The sequence below is a fragment of the Dromiciops gliroides genome, chromosome 3, assembly GCF_019393635.1.
Source record: "Dromiciops gliroides isolate mDroGli1 chromosome 3, mDroGli1.pri, whole genome shotgun sequence".
Classification (NCBI taxonomy): Eukaryota; Metazoa; Chordata; class Mammalia; order Microbiotheria; family Microbiotheriidae; genus Dromiciops; species Dromiciops gliroides.
This window is the reverse complement of record NC_057863.1, coordinates 159443533-159465731: the sequence shown is the minus strand read 5'-3', so window position 1 is coordinate 159465731 and position 22199 is coordinate 159443533. Positions and strand designations below refer to the sequence as shown.

Sequence of the window (22199 nt, the reverse complement as noted above, 5' to 3'; positions counted from 1 at the left end):
TTTGAACTCTGGTACTCCTGACTCCAGGGCCAGTGCTCTCTCTATCCATTGCGCCATCTAGCTGCCCCTCCCTCATTTCTTACAGCACAATACTAATCCATCCATATACCACAATTTGCTCAGTCATTCCCCCATTAATTGGCATTTCCTTAGTTGCTATTTTTTGCCACCCCAAAAAAGAGTTGCTAAAATTATTTTTATCCATAGATCTTCTCTTTCATTGATTTCTCTGGGGAATAGGCAGAGCACTGATATAGCTTGGTCAAAGTACAGATCTAATATGAGACTGGTAGTCAGGGGACCTAGGGTTGATTCCCAGCTTTATCAATAAAACTAAGGATGTGGTCCTGGTAAAATAATTTGATCTCTACTGACCTTAGCTTCTATTTTTGCAAAACAAAGCCATTAAACTAGATAATCCCTAAAAGCATAGGACCAAGGTGCATAACGTCAGAAAGATACTTTTAAGTAGAAAACCAAACCCTTTTATGATATTCAGAAAGATAAAATTCTATGACAAATATCACAGATTTTCACAATTGTTATAAAAACAAAAGAAAAGGGAAATTTTCTGTAGCCAATTTTATCATTTTATTTCTTTTGATAACTACTTTTAGTATGTCAGTTTCATAACATTCTAGTAACTACAATTTTCATCAAGACTATATTTTAGACAGGATCTCACCTGGTCTCTTCATCATCCCAAGCGATTCGCATACCTTTCCCACCACCACCTGCTGAGGCCTTGATCATAACGGGATAGCCTAACAGCAGGGAACAATTAGGCAGAAGTTCAGGCTTTGATCATTTGGTTGTATGAACATGAAAACTGACCACATGTCTAATAATTCAATAGACAATAACTCATTTATTTAAAAGCTGTTTTTACCCAAAAAAATTATCATTGCATTCTAACAAATGAAAAAATTAAGAGTTTAAATAAATTTATACCAGCCAAGCTATTTTCTAACAATCAAAAAACTTTTCTCCTCTGTTATAAATGCTTATAAGAAAAATTATATCAGAAATAATTAGTTTGACAGAAGAATCCAGAAGTTGATTACCTAATATTACCAGGAATAAGTATATGACTGGGTGAAGACACAAAAAGCAGTTTATAACATCAAAGGAAAAGAACTGGAAAAAAAAGGTAGAAATGCAAATTTCTTTCCTATTCATAGCAAAAAGTCCATTGCCAAAAGAAAATCAAATGATACAATGTATTCCATAGTAAATCCCTAGTTTCAAGATTTCTATATTACAGGATTTGTAAGTGGATAGGAAGGCCTTGAATGCCACCCTCAGAAATTAAAGTTTTATCTGAAAAGCCTGATCAAAGAGACAAAAAAAATATCTGGGAAAATTTAAGCTGGAATCTGTTGTGGATAGATTATGTAGGGAAACTACTGAAGAGGACGCTTTCAATATCACACTGTGAAAATGGAAAGGAATGAATAAAGTTAAGTCAATATGTAGGAAAAAAACAGCTGGAATTGATGTCTGCTTGGGTTAAAAAGGCAAAGGAGAGCTTAATAAGGATAGAAGCTAGTTGGAAAAAAGCTGATGGAGCCAATCTTAAAGGGGGGATGGGGATAGTGAAATGCATGTGATGCTATGTGACTTTGGAAATTGAAGCTGTCAATGCATTTATGACTCTCTGGTAATTATTTATCAACCACTTCTGATCTTGCAATACCTGACGATTGACAACAATTTTCTATCTCTTTTAACATATCAAATAAAGTTTTATTAAGCAGTACATTTCTTTTCCTCAAGAAGTTTGAAAACTATCCTCTAGCCTGTTTAAATTATGAAGTATACATTTTAGGTGAGGGGAATATAGAAAAGTGAAGATGCCCTGTAGATAAGTGAAGATACGGAACTAGAAGAAATGGTGAGAAACAAAGACTAAATATATGGAACAGGAGTCATCTTCAGACAAATGAATTGGAATGAAAACCTTGAGACATGCCTTTGGTTATGGGAGAAAGAAAAAGAAGACCCGGTAAAGAAAGGAAAGTTATACAGAACCTTTTCAATAATGTTTTCTATTGCTACTTATAAAAAGGGAATCAAAGGAGGAAAAAAAAGACAATTTAACAAAAATTGAGCTCCTACCACATACAAGGCATGGGGCTAGAAACAAAGAATACAAAGACAAAAAAGAATAAAATCCTGCCCTCAGGAAGTCTGTCATTTAGAAGGGGAAAAATAAAGAAAAAGTGGATGGAACTTACTGTTTCTTATAGTCAGGACACATCAGCAGAAGAGTATATAAAAATGGAAGAAATGGAAGAAAGTCCACAAGAAATGAATCTCACTCTTATATAAAACAAATGAGAGCTATACACACACACACACACACACACACACACACACACACACACACACACACACACATCAGGTACACATAACCATGGAACAACTAAGAACTTTTGTTTCCTTATACTAATTCACTTGACCGCCTAAGTTATTCCATTATCCTCTCTATACCAATCAATCTCAGATCTATTTATTCAACACAAACCTCTCTGCTACCTCCAGTCTCCCATTTATTCAACACAAACCTCTCTGCTACCTCCAGTCTCCCATCTCTAACTACTGAATTAGATGGATGTCTTATAGACATTAAAATCAACACATCCAGGGGCAGCTAGGTGGCGCAGTAGATAAAGCACTAGCCCTGAATTTAGGAGGATCTGAGTTCAAATCCAGCCTCAAACATTTGACACTTTCTAGCTGTGTGACCCTGGGCCACTTAACCCTCACTGCCCTGCCAAAAAAAAAAAAAAAAGTTCTGTTTAGCATACAGAGCATTTCATAACCTGCCCTCCACCTTTCCAATCTCCTCACACCCCAGAAGCCTGACAAGTACATGGCAATCCAGTAATAATGTTCTATCACCTGACTCCAAGTACTTTCTCTAGCTGTCCCTTAGGCATGGAATGCTTTCCCTCCTCATCTCCACCTCCTGACTTCCTTCAAGTCCCAGCTAAAATGTTACCTATTATGAAAGGACATTCCTGACCTTGCTTAATTCTACCACCTGCTCTCTCTCGAATATTTCTAATTTATCATATGTATGTATACACACACATACACACATGTTATTTACCAGCTAGATCATCGATAGATACATAGATAGCTTCTTTGTACACAGTAGTTTGCATGTCATCTCTCCAGTTAAAGTGTTAAGTCCTAGAGCCCTAGTTTGGGGCAGGAGGGTTGCTTTTTGGGGTTTGGGGGTTTTTTTGTACACCCAATACTTTTTGCCCAGTGCCTGGTATATAATAGGTACTTAATAAATGTTTATTGACTGATAGGATAGTGGATGTTGGAGAAGTTTTTCTGATTGTTCTTTAGTTTGTTTAAAATAAAGAAGATCTAAGTCTATTCTTAGGCAGCAGAAAAAAATATAAGTAAATAGACTGCAGATCAGAAAGAAAGGTGATGTTCAAGCTTCCTGAAACAAGAGGAAAGATATACAGGATTTAAGAGAGGTGTGTGTGTGTGTGTGTGTGTGTGTGTGTGTGTGTGTGTGTGTGTGTGTGTGTGTTGGGTGAGTGTTTCTTAGCTTGGCAAGAAGGAGAGGTACTATATCTTTAAGGATTTTGGGAAAGGGTGAAGGAAGCCATGGAGAGGTCTAGAGGATGAAGATGAAAAGATAATAATATTCATAATGGCCTCTATTTCAATCTTAATACTAATAATTGTGATTTCTGTAACAGTTTAAAGTTTGCAAAACAATTTACATGCTATTTCATTACAGCCTAACCACAATTTGGGGGGGGGGGGAGTTAATACTACAGATATTATTTTTACTGGTTTACGGATGAGGAAAATGAGTCTCAAAGAGGTTAAATGTCTTGCTCACTGTTGCACAGCTAAATGTCGGAGGCAGTATTTGAACCCAGTTCTCTCTTGAATTTAAGAGCTTTTTCTACACAGGAAGCAAGGTCGTCTGATGAGAAGATGGAAACTGGAAGAAAAGTTGGAGACTGAGGGGGAAAAATGTCTTGTAATAACCATTCTTCAAAGTAAGAGAGGGGGTTTTAATGAAAAGAAACCTGTATAACAATGACAACACATCTAAGGTTCCTTAGCATGAATTTTAATGGACTCAGCATTTCAAAACTATCAGCATTCAGTAACTTGAGAGCAGAAACAGAAGAACATATGTGACAGGAATGGCTCAGAGCCGAAGATAAGTAAGGCAGGAACACTTAAGAAAGGGGACAAGAACGAACCATACTATTTCTTTTGTTTTTAGTGCTGTTATTTTTCTATTTTGAGGTTTTTTGTCATTGCTCTGATTTTTCTCTTATAACATGACTAATGCAGAAATATGTTTAATGTTATTATGTATGTATATATAACCTATATATACATACATAATAACATTAATATACATAACCTAAATTAATTATTTAATTAATTTAATTAAATTAATTAATTAATTAATATACATAATATACATATAATGTTATTATGTATGTATATATAACCTATATCAAATTACCTGCTGTCTAGGGGAGGGGGGAGGGAGGGGAGGGAGGGAGAAAAATCTGAAATTGGAAAGCTTGTATAAACAAAAGTTGAGAACTATCTTTACATGTAACAGGAAAAAAATAAAATACTTTATTGTTAAAAAAAAAGAAAGGGGACAAGAAATTCAAGGGAAAAAAGTATCTTTTTTTTAAAGTATCTTGCAACTAAAAATCGGTTAGGATTGATGGACTGTGAGAAGAGGGAAGGCTAAAGAGAGTGAAAGTCATGATTTGGGGATGGGAAGGGTGAAAAAGGACAGGTTCAAGAGGAATGAAGCAAAGGGAGAGGTGTAGGAACAGTAAACTGTAATGAGAGTCCTTTCACATATGCAAACTTTATTTCTCCTAACTAGTGCTATACTCTCCTAAGGAATATGAATTAGGTCTATTTTATATTCATTTCACATTACCTAGTATTATTACCTGTACACAGTAAGTACTCAGATAATAAATTCAGAATTTACTATATGTAGAGCAAATATAAAAATATTTATAATTTAAATTATAATTTATAAATTTATGCATTATTCTAAAATGTTTCTTTTGATCATTTGATGACCATAGTACCTCTAGCATGCTTGTAAAGTAGTATAAGCAAATAAAGAAAATTATTCAATTGTTACCAAACTAACAAACAACTTAGCCCACAGTAAGCTCGTTCAGTAGTTTCTGAGGAGTTAGGTAATTCTTCTGAGATAATCTATCTATATACACACATTCACACATATACACTCGATTGCTCCTAACATAAATACTTGGAAGATCTATATTTTTCAGGAAGGAATACTTATTAAGTTAAAAGGCAAGGATCTGAATTATGGAATTACTGCTTAATTATAATGCTAGATTCAAGAGTTATCAATTTTGAGTAAACCAAGTCTATAAAAAGTATAATGCAATACTTTCTGTACTTTTGTATAAATAGCAAAAGCTAAATAGACTTTTGTTTGCTTAAATTAGTTTGTTTCCCTATATTTGAGCATGTGAAAATTCTTGACTGTGAAGATTCTTGACTATGCTTCAGAAATCAAAAATTAAATTAAACTTCAATGTACATATTGGAACTAGAATGTTTTCCCAGACAGGAAGTTCCCCCCCCCCCAAAAAAAAGACTGATGTTTTCATATTACTGACTAAAAGTTGGACCTTTTAAAACACAGCCATAGGAAAAGGAAAAAAGTTATGTAAGAATGGATAATGACAAAACAAGGAGAAAGAAGATGAAAGCAGAAACAAAGACAAGAACACAAGAAGTGATGAAAACAAAAAAGACTAAAAATAATTTTTTAAAGGGTATAGGGAGAGGTAGGAAAGAGTAGGACTGAGAAAATTATACTTAACAAGGAAAAAATTTAGAGGTAAAGACCACACAGAATAGCAAAGGAGAAATACAATACCAAGTTAAGAATGAGGGAAAAAAAGGATAAATAACACAGAGAGCAAGGCCCAACCTCCCTGGGAGCACCATCCTGACCTCAAATGACCACATTAATTGAATAAAAGGTACATAGTGAAACAAAGCACTTCATTTTTCAAGAAAAATTTCAAGAAACACTTTCAAAAGTTTTTTTTTAATTACCATGACTTTTCCTGAGGCAATTTTAGTGAAAACCTACATATTAAAGCAAGCCTTGTACTAAATAACCAAAAAAATTTATAAATATTATCAAAAAAGAAAGTAGAAAAACTGATCCAAGATTGAACCAAGGACAAATTGTTAGGGATTTAAAAAAAATTTCTACATTATACTTAAGCTCAGGTTCACGTACAAAATTTTTCAACAGCATGGGGCAAAAAACCCCTGAAAAACACAATTTTTGAAGTCACCCTTTAAAATTATCCTTTCACATCTGAAAGATGTTTTTCTATCTAATATGGTGTTCAAACAGAAGAGAGTACAACTAAGGATAAATGATCAGTAAAGAAACAGCAAAGGGCACTGGCACACTGGCACCATCATAACAACACAACAGTCTATTCAATGACTAATTAGACAAATAAGATCTATCATATACCACCTCAAGGCTATTTGTGCCAATGCATTAAATCAAGTGCATTAGCCAAAAACAAACAAAAAACCTGGTAGATGTATAGCCAGCCTATAAAGATTCAGGATTGTCTTTTAAAGACATGCCCTATATACACCAAGGCAGTCAAGTATAGAAAGAAAATCCCATATATAACAAGTTATTTATAGCAAGATTTTTTTGTGATAGCAAGGAATTATAAACAAAGTAGATGCCCCTTAATTGAGGAATAGGTTAAAAAAAAGTGACATAATGGAATATTACTGTGCCCTAAGAAATTAAGTAAGGATAACTAGAAAAATAATATACATAATGTCTACTACATGAAGGCAAAGAACAACAATACAAACTGAACTGTGTGTGGCAAAAAATTGTAAGGGAGTGCCCTTCAATGGTGGAATAGCTGAATAAATAATGGTTTATGAATGGAATGAAATACTGTACTGTAAGAAAAGATGAAAGATAATTTCCGACAAACATGGGAAAACTTATATGAACAGAATAGTGAGCAGAACCAGGAAACCAATTTAAACTATAACAACACTGTTAAAAAAAAGTCAACAGTTTTTAAGGACTTAAGATCTCTGATAAATTCCATGACCAGCTAAGATTCCAGAGGATTAATGATGAAGAAGCCTTCTCTTTTTCTGACAGACAGGTTAAAGACTGAATATTCAGAAGGAGACATATTTTTAAATAATTGCCACTACACCCCCCCCCCCAACATCTTCATTTCTCCTGTGATATATTAAGTCACTGGCCCAGGCCAGTAAATAGAAAAGGGAAGGAATTATTTATGTCTTCATTCTGATTTACTGAGATTCAGAAACTGAGATTTTGTTTTGTTTTTGTTTTTGTTTTTGGCAGGGCAATGAGGGTTAAGTGACTTGCCCAGGGTCACACAGCTAGTAAGTGTTAAGTGTCTGAGGCCGAATTTGAACTCAGGTACTCCTGACTCCAGGGCCAGTGCTCTACCCACTGCGCCACCTAGCTGCCCTCCAGAAACTGAGATTTACTGAGATTCAGAAAGCCAAGTTTTATCTCCTTTTGCTAAAAGGACTCTGACTTACAGATTAGAACAGGAGTTTCTGGCAATGTTATTTGAAATCCACATTTCTAAAATCAACCAGTGATTCTGCATTGCCTTTTCATCTCTGTAGAGAAAAAGTTTCTAAAGATGAATTCAGATGGAGGAAAATGAGAAATATGCCCCCAAAAGCAATTATATATCACCCAAACCTACTTTAGGAGAAAGGACATCCTCAGGAAATGTACATCCTCAGGTGTGCTCTTCTCTGAGATATAATTCATACACTAAAACATCCAGAAGCAACTTTAACTTCTCTGTCCATTAACTCTAGATTGTGGCTCCAGGAAGCTATTAATGCAAAAGGTGTAAGTGGACAGTGGCTGCACCTACAGCAAAAGTACTAAGACCATGAACAACACTGCCCTGAAGCTGAGGCACCCTGTTACCTAAAGAACAAAGGGGGCAGCTAGGTGGCGCAGTGGATAGAGCACCGGCCCTGGAGTCAGGAGTACCTGAGTTCAAATCCGGCCTCAAACACTTTACACACTTACTAGCTGTGTGACCCTGGGCAAGTCACTTAACCCCCATTGCCTCACTAAAAAAAGAACAAATGGTCAGCTTTGAGGGGAAAGATCCTCATCCTGGAGGAAAGATGAGAGCAGATGAGCTGAAACTGCCAGCTGTTCTAATTCCAGTGAACTGGTGAGCCAGAGAAGAAGATGAGATCTCTGAACCAGATGGCAAACTTTTCTTTCTTTAAAGTCTGTGATGCTAAAACTGGATGTGACTATTATACTAGTCTTATTCCTGCCCTGAATTACAAGGGGATATAGTGCAATTGGGCATAACCAAGGATTAGGGGAGGGTAAGTGAAAAGATGTTTGAAGTTGGCTAGAAGCCATTTATGAAGCACTTGATCTATTTCCTTTCATTTTACATTATGTACAATAAACCATGGCTTCTTAAACTTTTTCCACTTGTGACACTGGGTATATAGGTATATAAAATAGATGTATAAATCAAACATTTGCTGCCAAATTTTTCACGACCCCCACATTAAGTTACGCAAGTCCTTATGGGGTCATGACCCACAATTTAAGAAGCTTTGCAATAAACTACATAATTGCTATATGCAAAGTATTTGAAATTCTGAATGTAGGGGCCTATGGGTTGAGAAAGGGAAGCCCAAATAGATGAAAAGAGGACTCACAAACTATACAGTTTGTGTATACATACACAATGTGTATACATTTCTAAAAAATACTACATTTCCTTCCCTAGATTAATTTGGGACCTGGCTAGCAAGAGCTAAACCAAACTGCTTAGAACTACTCTGAAAGCTATAGGCTTGGCAATGGAGAGACAACTCTAATACCTAAAGAGTAAAGGCCTGGTGGCCCATGGGAATACTGTGGCCTTTTAGGAAGAATATCCCACACATGTACAATAGCAAAATTAAAGAAACCACTAGGTCAATGGCCCATGAAACACACCACCTGGTGGCCAACTCAGTTACTACATTCTAATTCCCCTGGATAATTAATTCAGTGGTATGCTATGATCCTTTAGAGTCTAAAGGTAGCCCTAAAGCCAAAAAAGCACAGAATTGGACAGCTTATAGTGCATGAATAACAAAAGTGTCACGGGAAAACACACACTCTTTATTCAACAATTCCTAGATGTTCAGAGAATGAGACTGTCTTCAGTTAGGCTTTGGGCATATTTTGTTTGTGAGACAGAAAGCAGTAAGTCTATGTGGACCTGATTTGAAAGTGGCAGGACCAATATGGGTTAGAGTAGATTTCCATAAAAGGTGACAAATTCAAGTTTGATCTCTCCCTCCTCTTCCAAAAAAGGCTCATGTTGTGCCTCCCTTTTCCAGGTGGCCACTGGTTGCACTGATATGGCTTCCTGTCCATGGAAACACATAAAAGCTCCCACCTTATATAGGACCAGTGCCCTCTAGACTGGATGTATAACTAGCCCTGTTGACCAGATACATGCTGAGATAAGGGAAGAGTTGTGTCTACCTAACCTAAGTACCACAGTATCTCTGTGTCATATCCTTCCTGTTAGAACTAAGTAAACCTCTTTTTGTTAACTATTCAAAGACCTACAAATACTTCATTTTGTCCCAACATTAAATCTGAAGTAATAGGGAATTGACATCAGAAACATCCCTAACAAAGGTTGTATTTATATTTAAAATTTTGGCTATACTTAAAGTTTCAGCTGTACTTAAAACACTCAACAGCTATGATAACCCCAGCTCACTGATTTTAGTTTCCTCCAAGAAGAGGACTGCTTGACAATGAATGAAGAAGAAAAAAGTTAGCTCTTATTCCTTTACTCTTGCCCAGCTGCCTCTCATGGTCATAGTCTGCCATGTTTCTTCCTACCTCTTCCCCAAGCTAGAAGAGGAAAAGGACAGAGGAAAATAGCATGGATGCTATAATACTTACTAGTAACAATAACTCATTTAACCTTAACTCTAGTGCATAAGTAATACAAAGTATTATTATCTTCATTTTACAAGTTCACATTTGAACCTTATAACAGCTTTGTAAGGCAGGTAGACAATGAGACTATTACTATCTCTCTTTCACAGATAAGAAAACTAAGGTCCCAAAACATTCATTAACCTGCCAATGTTGCAGGCCTACTAAGTGACTCAGTCTAGACTGGAAGCTATATCAGTGGACTTCTATATCTAGTGTTCTTTTCAATGGATCCTGCTGCCTCTCTGGCTTTACCTAATCCAGTGACAAGCAACCCAAGAACTTTTACATTTTAACTGTCTACTAGCCCCTTACATTAAACTTAAGGGCGGGGGAACCCTCATGGTGAAAGGAAGTTATATAGGAGGTAAGAAAAACCGCAAGAAGAATTGGTACCTAATTTAGAATTACAGGATGTCGGATTTAGATGTGGAGGGAACTTTAGAAGTCATTTGATCCCATTTCCTCATTTTACAAATGAGGAAGCAAAGGACCAAAGGTTAAATGACTTGCCCAAAGTCACACCAATAGTAAATAGCAGAAAAAAGAACCAGATCCAATATTCTTCCCTCTGCACTGCTTCCCTCATTGAAGTGGAGTGTTCCAAAAGTACCCAAATTAACTGTCTGGAACTCAAAAAATGTTCTCTCATAGAAGCAAGATTACAATTTTTGTTGTTGTTGTTTTATATTTCTGAGCAAGATCACAAAGACCTGTTTAACCCATAATGCAGTGAAATAAAATAAGATCAAATAGTTCTCTGAAATGCTAAGGACTAAACAAAAGATGTATTTGAATAAGAAAATTATTTTTTATTTACTTGGAATGCTGGATTTTAGAAAAAATAAACAACAAAGTAGTGACTGGTAGATTTTGAAAGGGACTTCAAGGGTACTCTCATGGACTGATAAGAGACACTATTTTATCATGCTAATTTCACTTCAAAACTTGCAACTTTTCTATTGCCTAATATAAACAGAGTATCACCATTAGCACTACTCTTACAATTGAGAGACATGATATTTTTTTGGTCCACAAATGAAAAAGAAAGCAAAGGAGAGGTATTTCCTGAAGGTAGCAGTTCTCAAAGTATGATCCAATGACTACTGGGGTTTTAAGATTTCTTTTGTAGGAGAGTTGCTAGATAAAAACTATTTTCATAATACTAAAAAGTTCTAATTTTGAATATAACAAATGTTACAAAATGTTGTCCACATAAAGTTCTTTGACAGATATTCAGTAATTTTTAAGAGTATAAAGAGGTCCTAAAGCCAGAAAGTTTGAGAACTTAAGGTAACTTGGGAAGTACTAGAAAAAAACAGAAGGAAAAAAGAAAGGGTAGGGATGAACATACAAATGTTATCTAATGTGGAGCAAATTAAACACTCTCCTCAAAAAAGTGTACATTTTCTCCAAGGAAGAAAAAAAGAGGGTGAATATTAGGTCAGATAGTTCCCCAAATTGGCCTCAAAGTGGCACTATCATCCCAAAACAGTTTGGTTACTGACCAGAGTACATTCTGAATGGATGAAAATAATAGAGGTAAGGCAGTGGAACTGTCTAAATACTAAAAATTAACAAATCAGATCTTTATTACTCTTGGAGTACCCATTATTTCAGAATTTTAAATATTCGAAAATTCTTAACTCTATTCCATTAGGACAGTTTCTGAATACTAATAACTGGCTCAGCTCCCCTTACATTCCCATTCCCATCCCAGGCAAGGGTCTAACAATAACTTAAAGTGTCTAGAAAGACCCAACCTCAAGTTCAAGGCCCAAGATCTAGGGAGGTCATTGTGTGGTAGCCTATATCTGCTAGTCTCTTGACTGCAAACTACACACACACACACACACACACAGACTTGTGAGGAACAACCAATGCCAAATGATGCAATTATAGTACTGCATACAGAATTATTTTTAAAAAATGTTAAGAATATACTCTTGGGCATTCAAGAAATATTTCTCTGAAATTGAATTATACCCTAAAATATTAACTAACCCCCTTTTATTCCAATTACCCTATGATTAAGCAAAGTGATAGACATTTCAATCCATATTTTGTAATGTATTCAATAAAAGAACTTCAAAGTAATAAAATTAAAAATCAGTCAATATTCAAACTCTTAGTTTTCACCATGATCATTTTGGTCTCCTCCATCTATGGCTATAGAGATTAATATTATATCCAATATAAAAATATTTTTAAATTTTTTTTTAATTCTGCTTTTAATTACCTAATGATTATATCTTAGATCCAGGGGAAAAATTAGAGTAAAATTTTCTTTTCAAGCTCAGTATATTGATAAAATGTGGTTAATTATTAGATAGTCTCTCAGCCCTAAAAGTAATAAAAGAACTTAAAAGTATTCAAACACTATTTGTTCTATAGGGATTACTTATAATATATTTAATTTAGTCAACCATGTCTGCTGAGAGGCATGCAAATCCCACCATAGCTAATTTAAGGACTTACCAATTTCCCTTGCAATTCTGACAGCTTCATCTGCATCCTGTAAAAGCAGGAAATGAGACTCAATGTTAATCCCATCAGCCATTGCACAATGTCCTTAGGGCAGTCATATATTGCACTACTGTCTCCTCAGATTCATTTAATGTTCAATTTTACAACCTTCTGACCCTTTTCATTCAGAGGAATGTAAAATTAATACCATAAGTGGAATGTAAATTTTACCTCATCATTATTATATTGAGAAACTCAAAGCAGTTTGAAATCAGCTGAAAGGAAGCACTACCAGAATTACTAAATGTCTGAGTGCAATTGCAGGAATTTAATGACAGAATTTAGAAGTTTACAATCAATAATGATTCATAAATCGGATCATTAAAGCTTGTCTACAGTCAGCTTGTTTCTGTCTTCCCTGGTATTTCTGGGTCATGTTTTCCTCGATGTTGTCAGCAGGGGGAGGTGATCCTCTATTGTTTAACAGATTATATAAAATTAAAAATAAAGTTTCTAATATCTATAGATATTACATGTTGTCTGAAATGCAATTAATATTTTCTTTAATTTCCCCCAAATCCCCTTTTCCTCTATAGCTTTATTATTTTTATATGCAGTTAGCCTTTGATATTCATTTCCTATTACAGCATATGAATACCTGGCTTCATACCATACTGAAAAGGAAAAAAAATTAATCAAAAGGAAAAGGGAGGGGGGCTTCACAAAACACAATTTATTTCTAATTATTTTTCACTAGAAGGGCTGCTACTGCTTAATTTGAGGGGCTAAAAAGCACTGGCCCTCTAAAACTTTGAAAGCACATAATAAATATGCACATAAAGGGATTCTCAAGTAATAAATACTATCGAATAAGGTCAATATTAATATGACGTCTTTTCAGTAAAGCAAGGCAGGAAACACTAATGACAACACTAGCATAGATTAAATCTGACAACTCTCTAAATCTGTTAAAATTTAACAATGACATATTCAAATATACAAATATTAGACAATGTCTAAAAACCACCAGCCAGCAATTTGGGGAGTTGACAAGAACATTATATGGAACTCAATTTTTTTTCTTAGAAATGGAACCTAATCTTTTTAAACCATTTCTTTAAAAAAACAACTACATCAAAATTGTATTTTATTTTACTTTTAAGAACACACACACACACAAAATGGTCATATCTAGTTCATTCATGTCTAAGAATAAAACAAAATCCTCTTTAAAGTCTTCAGTACCTAATAACAGCCACTAAAGAATAAGGAGGCTGGCAGGGGAAGTTGTCAGAAAATTTAATTTCCTTTCATTAGCTAGTCTGCTCCACAAATAGGTGCTTGTTAAGTTCAAAGCAGTCCTGAAAGCAACATCAGTTTTAAGTCTTTTTACTCTGAGCAGTCAGGTCTGCTAATGAGATTTTCCAAATAACAATTGTTTTCAAGTCAGAGATAAATCTACACACACACACACACACACACACACACACACACACACACACACACACACACCCCACACACACAATGCATACACACACACTCCCAACCACCCACCCATCACCTCCTCCCCCCCCCCTCCAAAATCAAGGTTTACTGTTTTATTACACCTAACTTGTTTTCCCTTAACCAGGCACTCTCCAAAATTTAGCTTGAAGGGATAAAAATGCATGAAAAGGGTCATTTAAGTATGTTAGTGGTTTCCACACATTGAGTTTGAAGGTTCTTTGTTCCTGCCAGTGACAGTTATGCGAGAATACTTCCCCTTAATAGCCTCTCTGTCAGGAAGTGTTAAACCTGCCAAATGCAGACAATTAGAGCCTCTAGAACAAAATGCAGGAAGAGTGATGACTGATGAAGAGCCAGGATTGTAAGCCAAGAACGAAACTTTTACATTTCTTTTCTCTTGCAAATTAATGGTATATTTGCAAAACAGAATTCAAGAAAGAAAAAAGAAAATTAGATATATAGATATATATTTTAAATTTGTTATCTTAACAACTGACACCCAGCAAGTTCATTTACAGACAAACTATATTGGGCAGTTTATAATTACCTTTTTAAAGAAATACAAAATTTATAAATATCTTTCTATAAACCATAACTTTTTAAATAACTTAGTTGACACAAGTAACAACACCTAGAATATGACAATTTCTCTTAATACATTTCTTTAAAACATCGAAATGAGTGTTTTTCTAAAATAACACTAAAGAATAATAAAATTACTATGAACTTTAAAATTCATTTTTAGATAAACTTTTTATGTCATTGGTTTAATCATGATGCCCCTAAATGTGCTAGGTTATTTTGACTGACTTTCTGGGAAAGTAAAATTTAATAGTTTTCAAATATCAACTTCCATTTTCAGAACATTTTTGATTACTGCTGTTACTAAGGTTAAAGAGAAGCATTCTCTTCCAATTGAAATGGCATAACTGCCTGTTGTTATACTATGCTCTAAATTTACAAAATTATTTGTGGAAATGATTTCAAAAATATTTTGAAATCTATATATCTTTAAAAAAATATCATTAGTGTTTTGTGAAACAATTAAATGAATACTTATTATAAATAAAACAAGATAAAGCATTTGACCATCTCAAGTGATTCTTGGGAACAATGGAAACCAATAGGGGAACAAGTTCTGTGAATTCAGAATTGGTAGAATGCTGGACACCCAAATTGTGGTCATTAATAGTTCAATGAAAAATTGGAAGGAGGTCGTCACTGAAATTCTTTAGGAATGCATACTTAGCTTTGTGCTGTTTAACATTCTTATCAATTATGTAACTAAAGACATAGCAAGAATGTGCATTAAATTTAAAGAAAATACAAAGTTAGCTGGGATGGCTAACATCCTAGAAGTTAGGATCCAAGAAGTTCCTATCAGGTTAGAATACTGGATCAAAGTTAAAAAATATAATAAAATCTTACATGACTAATGATAAAACCTTTATGTTTGTTTTGGAGGACATACAATAAATCTACATAATCAGTATTTCTGCTTAAAATCAAGAAAATCTACCAAAGACCAAATAGAAAGAGAAATTCCATTCAAAATGACTATAAAATTTATAAAATATTTGGAAGTCTTCCTATCAAAACACAAACAAAAACTATATGAATACAACTACAAAACACTTTAGAGAAATATAGACCTAAAAATGTGCAAATATTAATTGTTCATAGCTAAGAACATTCAATAAAATAAGAATTACACTATTAACTAAATTAATTTCCTTATTCGGTGCCATGCTGTGGAAGCATATTAAAACATCTCCTTTTTAGTAAAACTGAATATATCAAGAAATAAAACTTCTTGGCTCTAAAAAGTAGCATTTCCAGATTTCCTTGTTTGAAGTTGGGTTTGTTCATTTTGTACAAGCCAGAAGGAAGGAAGGAAGGAAAGGAGGGAGGGAGAATGCTTCAGTCTGTATTTAGACAATTATCTGTTCTTCCTCTGAAGAAGGATAGCATTTTTCATCACGAGTCCTTTGGAATTGTCTTGGATCATTATATTGCTAAAAACAGCTAAGTAATTCACACTTCTTCATTGGGCAATATTACTGTTTACTGTGTACAATGTTCTCCTGGTTCTGTTCACTTCACTATAAGAAAGGACAATCAGAATGATTTCACTATACCTCAGTTCATGTAAGTCTTTGCAGGTTTTTCTGAAATCATTCTTCTTGTCATTTCTTAAAGCACAATAATATTCCATCATAATCATTTATCACAGCTTGTTCAACCATTCCCCAATTGATGGGCATTCATTCAATTTCCAATTCTTAGCCACCACAAAAAAAGGTCCTATAAACATTTTTGTACAAATAGGTCCTTTTCCCTTCAAAAAGGTCTTTCTTTATAAAGCTGTGCACACCCTTTGACCCAGTAATACCATTATTAGGTCTGTATCCCAAAGAGATCATAAAAAAGGTAAAAGGACCCAAATGTACAAAAATATTTATAGCAGCTCTCTTTGTGATGGCAAAGAATTGGAAATTGAGGGGATGCCCATCAATAAGGAAATGGCTAAAGAAGTTGTAGTATATGAATGTAATGGAATATTGTTATACTATAAGAAATTATGAGCAGATGGATTTCAGAAAAACCTGGAAAGATTTACATGAATTGATGCTGAGTGAAATAAGCAGAACCAAGAGAACATTGTACATAGTAATGGCAACACTGTGTGATGATCAACTGTGATAGGTTTAGTTCTTCTCAGCAATATAATGGTCCAAGATAATTCCAAAGGACTCCTGATGGAAAATGCTCTCCACATCTAGAAAAAAGAACTGTGGAATCTAGATGCAGATTGAACCATAACGTTTCTATTTTTTTCTTTTTTGAGGTTTTTCCCTTTTGTTCTAATTCTTCTTTCACAACATGACCAATGTAGAAATATGCTTCATGTGATTGTACATATATAACCTATATCGGATTGCTTGCTGTCTTGGAGAAGGGGGGAGAGAAAAGAGGGAAGGAGAAAAAATACTGAACCAAATATCTTGGTTTTTTGTTTGTTTGGGTTTGTTTGTTTCTATACATAACTAGAAAATAATAAAACACTTTTATGATAAAAAACAAAAAACAAAACAGAAAGGTCTTTCTTGAAAATGAAAATGTTGGAGAGGTGGGGCAGCTAGATGATGCAGTGGTTAAAGCACCGGCCCTGGATTCAGGAGTTACTGAGTTCAAATTCGGCCTCAGACACTTGACACTTCCTAGCTGTGTGACCCTGGGCAAGTCACTTAACCCCCATTGCCTGAAAAAAAAAAAAAAGCAGTTTCCCAGGCAGCTAGGTGGTGCAGTGGATAAAGCACTGGCCTTGGATTCAGGAGGACCTGAGTTCAAATCCGACCTCAGACACTTGACACTTAACTAACTGTGTGACCCTGGGCAAGTCACTTAACCCTCATTGCCCTACCAAAAAAAAAAAAACAAACAAAGAAAATGTTGGAGAGATGGAAAAATTGGAGCACTAATGCACTGTTGGTGGACCTGTGAACTGATGCAATCATTCTGGAGAACAATTTGGAACTATGCCCAAAGGGCTGTGCATACAGTTGACCCAGCAATACCACCACTAGGTCTATATCCCAAAGAGATCATAAAAAAGGGAAAAGAACCCACATTTACAAAAATATTTATAGCTGCTCCTTTTGGGGTAGCAGGGAATTGGAGGTTAAGGGGATGCCCATCAATTGGGGAATGTTAAGGGCTAAAATTCTAGCTAGTCTGTCTAAAATATCTAATGAGTGGTCGCCAATAAATTATAAGCTTTAGCAAGAGTTAGACTTTTAAGCATTTATTAAGGAGAATAAGAATTTGGTAAAGAGAGAGAAAAAGGCCTAAATTCCTATCTATTAAAGGGAGAGCACATTTCTAGCTCCCTTCTCCACCAGCGTCCTCAGGAAAGAGCGCGAGAGTGAGCGCCAGTCTCTTCCTTCCTCCTCCCACTAGCCCGCGTCACTTCCTGACTCCTGGTCTTGCCCTCAAAGACCTTTGCTTCATGGGCAGAAAGTTCTTTAGTATCATCAGTACAGCTATAAACAAACAGAAAGAGGTAGCAATCATTGTTTTTTACTAATTTTGGAGGATTCTCTGATATAGACATAAGCCTTGGGAATTGTTAATATTAAGGCAATAAAAAATTTGATAACACTGACTCATCAAATGCCTCAATTCTTCTCTTCTTCCTATAGACCTTACAAATGATCTATCACCTGGCAGTTTCTGAAGACCTACTTTCCAATTACAGGCAAGACAAGTGGTTGCTTCCTCCTCTGAGCATCAAGCTCACTCCTCCTGAGAAAGGTCAAATTTCCCTTCTGTAAATTTCATTTCTTATTTTAATCTCCTCCCACCCAAAACTGCGCTTCCAGTTTGTCTGTGTTGTTTTTTGTTTTTTGTTTTTTTAATTCAATGTCCTTGACAACCTGTAGTATGGAGAGCTACTCAGTAGGCACTGACATGGGGTTTAGGATGACCAGATAACAAGACAGATATATCAAAGAATCAAGGGACTATTAAAGTTTAGATTGGCCAACTAGCTATCAGAACAGACACGCCTAAGAAAGGGAGATAAAATTATATAGGAGGAAAGGCACTTAGGTGTGGCTACTACCTGACTGGAGGTAGGAGACAGAGATAACTCCAGAGGTCAGGACCATCATTCGAAAAAATAATAAATCTGCCTGACTCTCAGGAATATGACAAGCATCCAAGCTTTCCCAACCTCACCCTAAAAAGGAACTTTTCATTTTCAAGTTGTCACCCCATCTGGCCTCTATAAAAGCTTTTGCCTTCCTTCTGTTCTGGGAGGAGAATGTTTGAGCCCTCCTCCCCAAGAGTAAAGTCTTTGACCTACCCCTTTGTCACTTTTTCTAGTGCCAAATAAAATACCATTTTAATTCTAATTGGACTGTATGCGAGAATGTAATTATTTTTACAGAGAAATACCCAAGGACCTTCACCCATTTCCCAGTGACAGCAACATCAACTTCTCTTCTAGGAGGAAGCCTGTAATGAATTTTGAAAATAGATAGCAATCATGTGTCTGTGACAACACAAAACTTACACATTTAATGTAAATCATGGCAAAATTCATGCTGTTCTCCATACTGAATGAGATCATCAGACTTCTTTTTCAGAGTGCTTGTGGGTATTTTTTCATCTCAACAACTTGACAGCGATATCAAAACTCCTTTTCATTCTCTGAACAACTTTAAATTTTATTCCCTTTTCTCACTGTGCTCTTGTTTCTTTTTTTTTGTCTTGTTTCTTTTGTTAATTTGTTTTATTTACAAGTGTTTTATTTAACTTTTCTTAATTACCTGACCTTTACCCACAACCAAAAACTTCCCTTTTTCCTTCTCCAAGTATCTAAGTCTCTTTAAATATTTTATCCTCAATACTTGTTTTGTGAAAATATATGTATCATAATGAATTTTAAATCAATCATCTCTCTGTTAAGAAGTGGGAAACATACTTCATTATTCCTTTTTATCATACAGATTGGCTCCTCCTTAAGACAGAGCTTTTTCACCTCCATTCAAAATCTTAACTATTAGGTCTATCTCATATTCTCCAAAATTTACCCTTTCAATCTATTTCTCTTTGCAAAATCCTATAATAAATTACAATTTCATTCTCTTATTCAAGTCATTTTATTCCCCTGCTCCTTTCTCCTTGTATAAGTAAAGAGATAAAAATCTGGACCTAGAGATTGTTTTCTTTCAACATTTCCTAACTTCAAATTTCTCCAATAAAAATTCAAACTGTTTGTTCCTTACAAGTCCAAAACCCTTCAAATCACATTTACAAATCTCCAACTCCTTATTCAGTTGAATTAGCTCCTCTTTGTTCACCTACTTTCAGACACAAAACCCAAAAAAGTCAATCAATCAATATCAGTCTATCAATAGACATTTATTAACTACCTACTTACTATGTGAAAGGCACATAGAAAGGCACTAAGTGCTGGGGAGACAAAAAAGAGTACAAAGCCAGTCCTTGCCCTCAAGGAGTTCACAATCTAATGGGAAGAGACAACATATAAACAAAAGTATACAAAATAAGCTATATACAAACTAACAAAAACTTTCATTACAGAGCTTTCTCCTCATGGCGGAGCCTCCCCACAGTATCTCTCCAATAGGGGATGCCAAACCAACTCTCACAGAGTTAAAAAAACATCTTTTTGTTAACAGATCAATGACCTACAGATGCCTCATTTCATCCCAACATCAAACCTGAACAGAATGCCAAATTGAATCAGGCCCACTCCAACAGCTTAGAGAGATACAGTATCTAGATGTAAAATATCTCATTATGAACAAATTAGAGAACCAAGGAAGACATTATCCTACTTTCACAACTACAGATGGGGTGGAAGTGTTGACAGAACATGAGACAGAAAACAATCACAGGAAATGAAATTAGCAATTTTGATTATGGAGAATAAAAAGGATCTGCATAAACAGATCAATGAAGATTAGGAGGAAAAGTTAATTATGAAAAAAATTGCAATAATTTTCTGATAAAAGTCTAATATCACAGATATATAAGGTACTGATTCAAATATCTAAGAACAAAAGACATTTCCCAAAATTTAAATGGTCAAAAAATATGATGGAGCAGGTCTTAAGAAATCTAAGCCATAGCCATATTTTTGAATTCTCCAAATCACTGTTTCAATAAATGCATATTAAAAAAACTCTGAGGGGCAGCTAGATGGCACAGTGGATAGAGCACCGGCCCTGGAGTCAGGAGTACCTGAGTTCAAATCCGGCCTCAGACACTTAACACTTACTAGCTGTGTGACCCTGGGCAAGTCACTTAACCCCAATTGCCTCACTAAAAAAAAAAAAAAAACCCAACAACTCTGAGGTTCCAATTTACACAAGTCTCACTGCCTAAGATTACAAAAAAGGAAAATGATAAGTGTTGCAAGGGATGTGGGACAAAACACAAACTACTGCATTATCAGTAGAGCTGTAAACTTTGCCTAGCCAATTCCGGAAAAGTAAATGGAAAAAGACCCAAAAAGTCACTATGCTGTTATATACTCTTTGTCTCAGTGATCATAATGTTAGATACATACTCCAAAGAAATCAAAGAAAGAAGAAATGACAAAAGATATTTATAGCAGCAGTTTTTGTTGTTGCAAAGGAAAGGAAGCAAAGGAAATGCCCTCTTTAATTTACAAAATGAGGAACCTGGAATCTAGCAAATGCCATAAGATATAAGTCCCATTACAGTAGTGAGAAGAGCCAGGCTTTATCACAAAACTATTCCTTGTCATGGGGATTTTTACTTTTAGCACACCAATGATTAAATCATCTACTTAAATATGCCACTGCAATTTAGGAACTGTGCTATGAGATGATCATTACAAAGTAGGTGAGGAGGGGCAGCTAGGTGGCGCAGTAGATAAAACACTGGCCCTGGATTCAGGAGTACCTGAGTTCAAATCCAGCCTCAGACACTTGACACTTGCTAGTAAGTGACTGGGGTTGGGGGAGCAAAGGAAATATCCATCAACTGAGGAGTGGTTGAAAAACTTACAGTTTATGAATATTATTGTACTCTAAAAAATAACGAAAGCGATAGTTTCAAAGAAACCTAGGTTTTTTGTTTATTTTTTTTTTTTGGTTGGGCAAGGAGGGTTAAGTGACTTGCCCAACGTCACACAGCTAGCAAGTGTCAAGTGTCTGAGGCTGGATTTGAACTCAGGTCCTCCTGACTCCAGGGCTGGTGCTCTATCCACTGCACCACCTAGCTGCCCCTCAAAGAAACCTAGGAAAACACGAATTGAGAGAGTAAACAGAACCAGAATAATGAACACGATATGAATTAGAAGAATAGAATGGCATATACATTTTAAGATACACAAATGTGTGGATTTATTTTACTTATTAGCTAATATTTGTTACAAAAAAGGCCCTTTGGAAAGATGGAGAAAGGGTGAAAAGGAGAGGCAGTGATAGTGAAGTCAAAAAAGAGACAAGAAAAGAACATCAACGAAACACTTAATAACTTCACAGATATATAGGACAACCTTTTTGGCAGCATTTTTTGGTAGGGAAAACAAAACAAAGTGGGGAATGCTCATTATTTGGGGAAT

General features: G+C 35.3%; 1 protein-coding gene across 1 annotated transcript in view; it reads right to left on the bottom strand.

The window, feature by feature from the left end:
* PCCA (propionyl-CoA carboxylase subunit alpha) overlaps positions 1 to 22199 on the bottom strand; it is a 496164-nt gene that overhangs the window by 317530 nt on the left and 156435 nt on the right. Inside the window, 2 exon segments of the mRNA XM_043998838.1 lie at positions 686 to 764; positions 12581 to 12617. Of these exon segments, the coding sequence (XP_043854773.1) occupies positions 686 to 764; positions 12581 to 12617 (116 nt within the window).